The 11,160-nt window shown below is 42.0% G+C and overlaps 1 protein-coding gene across 2 annotated transcripts; it reads left to right on the forward strand.

The window, feature by feature from the left end:
* The first annotated feature begins 3,784 nt into the window (after positions 1-3,784).
* LOC117130974 lies at positions 3,785-7,915 on the forward strand. Of its 2 annotated transcripts, XR_004454226.1 has the most exons (4): positions 3,785-6,891; positions 6,971-7,070; positions 7,165-7,547; positions 7,634-7,915. XR_004454226.1 is itself a non-coding variant. In XM_033283476.1 (3 exons), the coding sequence occupies exons 1-3, from the start codon at positions 4,304-4,306 to the stop codon at positions 7,411-7,413; spliced, it is 2,937 nt and encodes a 978-aa protein (XP_033139367.1). In that variant the 5' UTR covers positions 3,785-4,303; the 3' UTR covers positions 7,414-7,915. The 2 variants fall into 2 exon arrangements, 1 of the variants encoding a protein (XP_033139367.1); XM_033283476.1 differs by having other exon boundaries at positions 7,165-7,915.
* The last annotated feature ends 3,245 nt before the right edge of the window (positions 7,916-11,160 follow it).

An 11,160-nucleotide genomic window follows, 5' to 3' on the forward strand; every position in this document is an offset into this window, starting at 1 on the left:
GGTTGGCCAGGCAACGCCTGTGGCTACGACCACCCCCAACACCAATGGTCCAGTTGTGGAAACGGTTGAGGTGGTCGAGATCGATCCACCGGAAAAGTCTGAAAAGAAGGTGGACTATCTGAGTCTGCTTCAACATTTATCCAGGTTGGGTACGAAGCATTTCTCCGGTAGCACCGACCCTATTGTGGCAGACGAGTGGAGGAGTAGGCTGGTCCGAAACTTTCAATCAACTCGCTGTCCAGAGGATTACAGACGAGACATTGCGGTTCACTTCCTGGAAGGAGACGCGCATAACTGGTGGCTTGCAGTGGACAAGCGCACTAATGGGAGTTTGGAAAGTTTTGCGGACTTTGAAGTTGAATTCAACCGCAAATACTTCCCTGCTGAGGCTTGGGATCGTCTGGAAGCTCAGTTTCTAGCTTTGGCCCAAGGCCGCAGGACCGTACGAGAGTACGAAGAAGAGTTCAACCGGCTCAGACGGTTTGTTGGAAGAGAGCTGGAGGACGAGGCAGTCCATGTCCGTAGGTTCATCTGAGGCCTAAGGCCAGAACTGAAGACCCATTGCTCGATCCGCACTTTCAACACCGTCGGAGAACTGGTGGAATGGGTGGCTTTGCTTGAGTCTAACTTGGCTGAAGAAGCTAAGCTTAAGGCTAAGTCACAGTTTGGCCCGTCGGGCAAGACAAATGATAAAAAAAGGAAATGGGACTAGGTGGACGGAGGTAAGACCTCTGGTGGCCGACCTACATGTCCCAAGTGTGGAAAGAATCATCCCGGTGAGTGCTGGAAGGCCATGGGGGCTTGTGTGCGAAATGGCAGCATGGATCACACGATCCAAAACTGCACTCGACCAAACCGATTCTCAGACCAGTCCAGTGGCAGCAGCTCCGTGACTTGCTTCCTATGTGGCAAGACGGGACACTACAAGTCGGACTGTCCTAAGCTACAAGGAGGACAAGGGAAGGGCCGTGGAGACACATGCAAGTCGACCCAGAGTAGGCCGACCACAACACCAAGGGTGTATGAGCTGTCCCGGGACGACGGCGCTTCTGGATCGTTTGATTCGATCTCTGGTAATTTCTAAATTTTTCTTTTTACATTCAAGTAGAAAATGCTTGGTATGGAACCTAGAATGTCTAGGGGATTCTGATGGGGGTCTCTGTTAGGAACCCTCATGATTGGTGGTGTGGAAACCCACGTACTTTTCGACACAGGGGCTACACATAGTTTTGTGAGTCCGGAACTGGTCAGAAAGGGTCTATTCTGTCTGGACACTGGAGATAATTTTGGGATAGTGAGGGCGGCCGGAGGGCAAGCCATGAACTCACTAGGTCTCATGTCAAATATCCCAGTGTCAATACACGGAAAGGTATTCCCTGTGGATTTGGTCTATGTCCACCTAAAGAATCACGAAGTGATCCTAGGTATGGACTGGTTTGGAAAGTATCGGGCCACTCTCGATTGCCATAGAGGTCGTGTGCAATTGGATACTGGGCTTCGACCGATCCAGTACCAATGTCTGTGTCCGGCTCAAGAGAAAGTAGTGGTTTCAGCAGTTCGAGCGATTCGGATGTTGGAACAGGTTTGTCAGTCCTTTTTTGCTACAATTACAACTACAGAGCCGGGCAGTTCTGTCTGTCTGAAAGACCTTTCAGAGCATTCGTTGGTGTCGAAGTTCCCAGATGTGTTCCAGGTACCTCAGGGTGTCCCCCCTGATAGGTCAGATCCATTTACGATTGAACTAGAGCCAGGGACAGCTCCGCTGTCCAAGAGTCCGTACCGGATGGCTCCGGCCAAAATGGTTGAGCTAAAGAAGCAATTGGAAGAATTGCTTGACAAGGGGTTCATACGGCCAAGTAGCTCCCCTTGGGGTGCACCAGTCCTCTTTGTGAAAAAGAAGGATGGTAGCATGCGTCTGTGCATCGACTATCGAGGGTTGAACAGGGTTACTGTGAAGAACAAGTACCCGTTACCCAGGATAGACGAGCTGTTGGATCAACTCAAAGGAGCCAAGTGGTTTTCCAAGATTGATTTGGCTTCAGGGTATCATCAGATCCCAATAGAGCCAAATGATATTAGGAAGACGGCATTTAGGACCAGGTACGGTCATTACGAGTTCGTAGTGATGCCGTTCGGTCTGACCAATGCACCTGCTGCTTTCATGAAAATGATGAACAGCGTGTTCCGGGATTTCTTAGATGAATTCGTGATCATCTTCATTGATGATATCCTAATTTATTCCAAGGATGAGGAATCTCATAGGAAACACTTGAGAGCCGTGCTGGAACGATTACGAGAACACAAACTCTATCCTAAACTCAGTAAATGTAGTTTTTGGCAGAAGAGTATTGGGTTCCTCGGCCATATTGTTTCCGATCAGGGCATCTCGGTGGATCCAGAGAAGATCAGGGCAATCAAGGATTGGCCCCGACCACGCAGTGCCACGGAAGTCAGAAGCTTCTTAGGGCTGGCAGGTTACTATAGGAAGTTTGTGAAAGGATTCGCAAGCTTGGATCAGCCTATGACGCGGTTAACTGGGAAGGACGTTAAGTTCACATGGGCTGAAGAGTGTGAGGAATGTTTCTCCGCACTTAAGAACATGATGACTAGCGCACCCGTCCTGGTGCTTCCGGAGGCCGACCAACCATATGTGGTCTATACGGACGCGTCCATCACTGGACTAGGTTGCGTATTGACCCAGCATGGGAAGGTCATTGCCTATGCGTCCAGGCAGTTGAGGAAACATGAGGGAAACTACTCCACCCATGATCTCGAAATGGCTGCGGTAGTATTCGCCTTAAAGATTTGGCAATCATACTTATATGGCGCCAAAGTTCAGATACTTACGGACCATAAGAGTCTTAAGTATATATTCACCTAGCCTGAGTTAAACTTAAGGCAGAGGAGGTGGATGGAATTCGTAGCTGACTACGATTTGGACATCACCTACTATCCGGGAAAGGCTAATCTGGTAGCAGACGCTTTGAGCCGGAAGAGGGCTGACGTATCGGCCGAACGGGAGGCAGACGACCTGGACGGTATGGTCCGTGCTCTGCGGCTGAACGTGCTGACTACGGCAACCAAAGCTTTGGGGTTGGAGGCGGTTAACCAAGCCGACCTGCTTACTCGAATCCGGTTGGCTCAAGGTCAGGACGAGAACCTGAATAAGGTTGCTCAGAATGATAGGACGGAGTACCAGACTGCAAAGGATGGTACCATCCTAGTAAACGGACGGATCAGTGTTCCTAATGATAGAAGTCTAAAGGAAGAGATTATGAGGGAGGCTCATAAGTCCAAATTATCGGTTCATCCTGGTGCGACCAAGATGTACCAGAACCTTAAGAAATGTTATCATTGGATCCGTATGAAGGCAGATGTTGCGGAGTGGGTGGCCAAGTGTTCCACTTGCCAACTCATCAAAGCAGAACATCAGGTGCCTAGTGGGTTATTGCAAAGCTTGCCTATTCCGGAATGGAAATGGGATCACATCACAATGGACTTTGTGACCGGGTTCCCTACCACAAGGAATAAGAAAGATGCGGTTTGGGTTGTGCTTGATCGACTAACCAAATCAGCACACTTCCAGGCTATCAAGAAGTCGGATGGGGTAGATCAGATTGTACGTAAGTACATTGATGAGATCGTCCGACTACATGGTGTGCCTGCAAGCATAGTTTCAGATAGGGATTCAAGGTTTACATCTTACTTCTGGAAATCTTTCCAAAAAGCTTTAGGAACAAGAGTGAACATGAGTACACACTACAAGAAAACACGCCGAATTCCGACGGAGATTCCGACGGAAGACACAGCCGTCGGACAATTTGGACGGAATTCTGACCGATTTCCGACGAAAACAAAAAATCTGAAGTCGTCGGAATTCCGTCGGCTAATTCCGACGAATTTCCGAGAAAACAAGGGTCGTCGGAATATTCCGATGATTTTTCGACGATATTCCGATAAACAATATAACCGTTGTAGTCGTCGAAAAGTCGTCGGAATATTCCGTCAAATTTCCGACGATATGCCGATGAAAAGATATAACCGTTACGGTCGTCGGTATTCCGTCGGAATTTTCCGACGAATTTCCGACGAACCAAGTGACCGTTATGACCGTTTTATAGCCGTTCGAGATTGGAAAATACTGACGGAATTCCGACGGAATGCTTTATATCTGTCGGTATTCCGTCGGAAAGTCGTCGGATGTCCGTAAGCAATTTCCTATAAATGCAACCCCTCCTCATTCATCTCATTCACACCTCATTCTCTCTTCTTTCTCTTTAGTCATAACAATTCCGTGAAAATCATGTCTTCAGGAGCTTATTATCGTTCGTGGATGGATAAACCTCATTTGGATCCCAACACTAATTTGCTTACGGAAGAATACGTTCAAGGAATTGGAGAATTCATGAGGCTTGTTCAACAGCAACCGGATGCAAAAAGTGGTATGTTAAGATGTCCCTGCTCTACTTGCAATAATAATAAGGTTATAAAAGAATTTGATGTTTGGACTCATTTGTATATGAAAGGGTTTTCACGTAATTATAAAGTTTGGTACCTTCATGGGGAAACTGGTTATGAATATGGTAGTACTAGCGAACCTCAGCCTGTTAGTGAACTTCAGCCTGATATTAGGTTAGAAGAACCTAGAACGGATATAGATTATGGTGTAGGTACTGAGCAGATGGTACATGATCATTATAGAGGGAAAGAACCAAATCCCGAATCTAGGAGATTTTTTGATATGTTAGATGCAGGAAAACAACCTTTGTATCAAAATTGTAGAGATGGTCATTCAGTCTTATCATCTGCAACTAGATTAATGGGTATTAAGACAGACTATAATTTGGCTGAAGAATGTATGGATGCGATTACTGATTTTGTCAAAGGTATTCTACCTGAGGATAACCTTGCACCGGGTTCATACTACGAGGTTCAGAAACTTGTAGCCGGTCTTCAACTACCGTACGAAGTGATAGATGTATGTATTGACAACTGCATGATCTACTGGAGAGCGGATGAGACACGAAATGTATGCAAATTTTGTGGGAAACCTCGTTATCAGGAGACGAGGGGAAGAGTTCCGATCCCGTTCAAAAGAATGTGGTATTTGCCTTTGACGGAAAGATTGAAGAGGTTGTATCAGTGTGAGCGCACAGCAAAAGCAATGAGATGGCATGCAGAGCATTCCACAAATGGTGAGATTAGACATCCTTCAGATGCGAAGGCTTGGAAACATTTCCAGTCAACATATCCAGAATTTGCGGAAGAGAGAAGAAATGTTTATCTTGGATTATCTACTGATGGTTTCAGCCCGTTTGGAAAGCATGGAAGACAGTATTCTCTATGGCCAGTTATCGTGACCCCGTACAACTTACCGCCGAGCTTGTGCATGCGACGAGAGTTTTTGTTTCTCTCAATTCTCGTCCCCGGTCCAGATCATCCTAAAAGATCACTAGATGTGTTTCTTCAACCACTGATATATGAGTTGCAACAACTATGGGCGCATGGTTTTGAGACATACGATGTTTCGTGCAAAGAAAACTTTCAGATGCGGGCAGTACTTATGTGGACAATAAGTGACTTTCCAGCATATGGTATGTTATCTGGATGGACAACACATGGGAGGCTATCATGTCCATATTGTCAAGATGACACCGATGCTTTCCAACTAAAGAACGGAAGGAAAACGTGTTGGTTTGACTGTCACAGACGATTTCTTCCACCTGATCATCCATACCGCAGGAGTAAGACTTCGTTTACGAAGAACAAGCAGGTGTTTGATGGTCCACCTGAGGAAGTTAGTGGGGAAGATTTGTTGAAGCAGTTTAGGGATTTTGATGCAGAAAGGACGCCAGATGTAGGTGGACATGAAAACATTCGAGTCAGTGCGGTTGGAGAGCTACATAACTGGCACAAAAAGAGTATTTTCTGGGATCTGCCATATTGGAAGACTCATCTATTGCGGCATAATTTAGATGTCATGCATATTGAGAAGAACTTCTTCGACAATCTGATGAACACAGTCCTTAACATCCAAGGTAAAACGAAGGATAATTTGAAGTCAAGGTTGGATTTAGTCGATATCTGTGATCGTTCTGAACTTCACGTTGATGAGAACGGTACGGCCCCTTTTCCCATTTATCGGCTGGATGGTGCTAGAAAAGAAGAGTTCTTTGATTGGATTACAGATAAAGTGAAATTTCCTGACGGATATGCATCAAATTTGGGGAACTGCGTTGATAGAAGCGAAGGAAAGTTTAGTGGCTTGAAGAGTCATGATTGTCATGTAATTATGCAGCGCCTCCTCCCGTTTGCTTTTTCAGCATTATTGCCACGTAATGTTCATGAAGCAATTGCAGGGATAAGTGTTTTCTTCCGCGACTTATGCAGCAGAGTAGTGACTGAAGAGGGTATTAATAATTTGAAGACAAACGCACCAGTCAGCATGTGCAACCTTGAGAAGATATTTCCTCCATCATTCTTTGATGTAATGGAACATCTTGCTATTCATCTCGCAAGAGAATTGGAACTTGGTGGTCCTGTGCAGTACAGATGGATGTATATTTTTGAGCGTTATATGCATCATCTGAAGAAGATGGTCAAAAATCAAAGCAGGGTGGAAGGATCTATAGTGGCACAGGTGATCAATGAAGAAACTGCAATCTTTGCTGAAAATTATTTTCCACCAGAAGTGCATACAAAACACCGAAGACCTGCTCGGCATGATGACAGAGGGGAGAGAGCAACATATCATGTTACTGTCCCAAGCATGTTCAAGGAAATAGGACGACTTAGCGGAAAATTCACGAAGCGCAGACTTACGGACACTGAGCACGCTCATTTGCAAACATATTTGCTCACCAACTGTGAAGATGTTCTACAATATGAGAGGTAAAAATATTTTTTCATTTACATTGTTAGATTAATATTCAATAAATTTATTTCATATTGATAATATTTTTGTATATAGTGTATATATGGCGGAGTTGCGTATGACTCACAGGCATGCAACAGAAGATGAGCTTCAACAACTTAGAGATAACGGATTTGCTGTGTGGCTTCGTAGTTATGTGAGTCATATATCATATTACCCTATGCAAATGAGTAGTTTAAATTTAATATAAACTAATTAACTTTTCACTCATATATGTTTTTAATTTGTAGGTGAATGATGGTTTGGCCAGAGGTTTTGTGTTCGATGATTGGATACGCGAATTTGTGCAGGGACCAAACTATGTGGTCAAATCATATCCAAAATTTTGTACGCGAGGATATGCATTCACAAGGAAAGGTCATTCTAAGACAACATATGATGCTGGTGTTTCATCTTCTTCCGGTGACGATGTCTACTACGGCAACATAAAAGAAATATTGGAAATCCAATTTCTGGAATGGTTGGATTGCGTTGTGTAGTATTCTATTGTGATTGGTATGACACCACCCCAGATAGAGGAGTGAAGATTGATGCGTTTGGTGTTACATCAGTTCATTCGCGGCGGAAACTTCAATACTATGATCCCTTCATTCTTGGTTCGCAAGCTGATCAGGTATGTCAATCTATTCATAATTTTTTACCAATACAATTAATTAATGTTATATATTTTACTAATATTTGTATAATTGATATGTATAGGTATGTTACATCAGTTACCCTCGGGTGACGTACAGAGATGATCCATGGGTCACTGTAACGCAAATCAACCCAAGAGGACGAGTGGATGGAACTTCTGATGATGATGAACCATTGCAACCAGAGTCTACCAGCAACGCCCAGGCAGTTGAAGATTTGGCAAATGTTGAACTCGTTGAGGATTTGACTGAGTTTGGACTTGATGCTGTTGTACATTCGGAGCCAGAAGCTGAGGTTGGGGAGTTTGATGAAGATTCAGAAGATTCGGATTAGTTTTTTTTTTTTTTTTTTCCTATTGGTCCATCGGAAATCCATCGCAAAATACCGACGAGATAGCGACGATAAAGAGTTTCATGAAAGTCTGGAGATGTCCTCGGTAATTCGTCGCACTATACCGACGACATTCCGACGAACTAACAGAGTTCGTCGGAATGTCGTCGGTATAGTGCGACGAATTACCGAGGACATGTGTTTTTAAAAAGTCCTCGGTAATTCGTCGCACTATACCGACGACATTCCGACGAACTCTGTTAGTTCGTCGGAATGTCGTCGGTATAGTGCGACGAATTACCGAGGACATGTGTTTTTAAAACATTTCCAACATAAAAATCTATAAATTTATATGCCAAAACTATGAAAACAATACATAATAAGTGTTTAGTATAGTATTAGATCGCAACCGTTCAAATATAACAATTCATAAAAATATTTATGTATGCATATCACATGTTTTCATAACATCTCATCTTAACACTCATATACTTATACAATCATATTCATCTAATCTTACACTACAAAAAATGTTGTTGTATAAATTCGTGTTATAAAAATATTTCTACTGTTAAATCTTTATGAAAATACTATATATATTATCAAAGATTTGGATTTTGCTTTTAGAAACTTGTAACCAACCCATAAACACTAAGTCGTCGGTATTCCGTCGGAATGAGTCGTCAGTATTTCGTCGGAATATACTGACGAACTTAATTCCGTCGGAATTGTAATTTACCCGGGAAAACCAAACCGCGTGAAATTTTCGCGGACCGCCAATTGATATATATTTAATGATACCGACGGAATACTGACGAACCCGTGTCCGTCGGAATTGTTAAATATAATTACTCATCTTCTTCCTTCTTCGTTATTTCCGCCTCCGGCTCTCTCTCAATTCTCTCCGCGATTTCTCTCCCTTTCACGGCGATTCCGGCCGTTCTCGAGCCCCCATCACCGGCGAATCATCTTCTCACCCTCATATCTCTTCCCCAAACCCCAAATCATGTAAGAATCATCCCAACCTTGTTTTATCCCAATTTTTTAGGGTTTTGGAAGTTAGATCTCGGATTTTAGGTTGTTTGATTGAAAATTTTAGGATTGAATGGATAGTTTAGGATATATAAGTTAGGATTGTTGTTTGGATTGTTGTTTAAGTTTTTTTTTGGAATTATTTTGTGTTTTTGTTAAAATTCAAAACGGTTTCCTGTTTTTAAAACGTTTTTTGATTTTTAAAAACGTTTTTCAAGTTTTCAATAATAAAATATGTATAATAAAACGTTTTTTAAAAATTTTAAAAATATTTAACAACATTTTTCTATAATTATAAAATTTTTATAATTTTGTATACATATATATATATATATATATAAATCATGTATAATAAAAAATTTTTAAATTTTTATAATTTTTACAAATTTCCAGTAATAAACTATGTATAATAAAACGTTTTTTAAAATTTTAAAAATATTTAACAACATTTTTCTATAATTATAAAATTTTATAAAATTTTTATAAGTTTCCAGTAATAAACTATGTATAATAAAAGGTTTAATTGTTTTTTTTAAACGTTTATAAAACCTTTTGTAAATATATAAATGAAAACATTAAAAATAGAAATGATTTGAAAAGATTTTTGATGTATTAATTTTTTTTTAGGTCCGAGGATGTACCCCACCCCGCAGCCCGTCTTCGACGTAGTTCGGTGAGCAGTTCCCGTGCATCGGGATCGTCTCACGAACAAAACTCGGTTCCCGCATATATTCCCGCTCCAGCTCCCGCTGCCCCTCCCGCTGCTGCTCAACAGGATCCGGGGGTCATGCCAGTTGATCTATTGGTTCAACAACCAGGTCGAGAGCATCTCCCGGTTCTCCATCCCAACCCACGACGAGGACATAGCACTTGGTTAGTATTTTTTTCCATTAATTAACTTGTTAACTAACTTGTATTTTTTTTAAAGGTTCACCAAGTCGAAAAATGGCATTAGCAGGAGCATCAACCAGATGATGTACTCCATGCTTCGTTTTGGATATTCAAAGTGGAGTGTGATTCCTTTCGAAGAACGAGAGTTGTGGTTTCGTCAGTTTGCGGTAAACTCTTCATTTTTTTAAAGTATTTACATTTTTTAAAATATATTTACTTATTAAATTATGTTTGTTTTGTAGCAAGAGTTCAACTGGCACTCCGATCTCACGGAAACAGTCCGTAAGAAATTCAACGAAAAAGCCATGGACTCTTATACGAAGCAGATAAACGCGTGGAAGACAGTTTGGCAGAAGAACAAGAGGCCACGGTTCATCAATGGGACGGTGTGGGAGCAGTTGATAGCTCATTGGGAGAAGGAAGAAACTGCAGAGACGTCTTCTAGGAACTCCAAGAACCGGAAGAGCGATCGTGGCGGGAAAGGTATGTATGTGCACAACCTCGGCGCTTGCTCTATGTCTACTAAGGAAGATGAACTTGTAAGTTTTTTTTAATTATTTATCTTTATATTTTTTAAATAAATATTTTATATATTCCTTGGCTAATAATGGCGGTTTTTTAGATCGAAGAAAATGACGGTAATCCCGTTGATCGTCTCCAACTCATTAAGGTGGCTCACACTAACAAGAAGACAGGTCAAATTCAGGATCCCGTGATCAAAGGAGTCGTTGATTTGGGGGAAGCTGAAATAGAAACTCAATCTCAGCCTCTCTCTGATGACGGCGATTCTACGGGAGCTTCAACCAACTTGTCCCTATTGCAAATAAATGAGATGGTTGAAAAGGTAATTTTTTTTATTAATATATTTTTTTTATAATGTCGATTACTAATTTGTCTATATTTACTAACTTTAAATATTTTTGTAGGCGGTTCCTAAAAGGAAAGGAGGCCGTTTAGTTGGGTTAGCCCGCCGTGCTTCTTCGTATCCGGCGTCTTCTTCGCAAGCTCCGTATGCCGATCCCATGATTCTCGAGGAGCTACATGACAAAGATGAACGGATTGGGGCATTGGAGGAGCAGAACACCACTATCCTTTCGGAGAATGCCACTATCCGTTCGGAGAATGCCACTATCCTTGCTGAGCTGGCATCCCAGAAGAAGTTCAACGTCGAGATAATGCAGAAGCTAGATCGTTTGATGTCTTCGAGTTCTTAGTTTTTTTCAGCTTTTTAAAACTCTCTGAATGTTTTTTTCTTTCGTTTTGCATGAATTTTAAATTTTCTGAATGTTTTTTTTCTATTTCGGTTTGTATGAATTTAAATTCTATAATATTATTAG

The sequence above is a fragment of the Brassica rapa genome, unplaced genomic scaffold (assembly GCF_000309985.2).
Source record: "Brassica rapa cultivar Chiifu-401-42 unplaced genomic scaffold, CAAS_Brap_v3.01 Scaffold0751, whole genome shotgun sequence".
Taxonomy (NCBI): domain Eukaryota; kingdom Viridiplantae; phylum Streptophyta; class Magnoliopsida; order Brassicales; family Brassicaceae; genus Brassica; species Brassica rapa.

Excerpts from the sequence above, each read along its gene's own strand:
- LOC117130974 (XM_033283476.1), top strand. The coding sequence starts at position 4,304 with ATGTCTTCAGGAGCTTATTATCGTTCGTGGATGGATAAACCTCATTTG. Across the intron at positions 6,892-6,970 it reads GATGTTCTACAATATGAGAG|TGTATATATGGCGGAGTTGC; the intron begins GTAAAAATATTT and ends TTTTGTATATAG. Across the intron at positions 7,071-7,164 it reads CTGTGTGGCTTCGTAGTTAT|GTGAATGATGGTTTGGCCAG; the intron begins GTGAGTCATATA and ends TTTAATTTGTAG.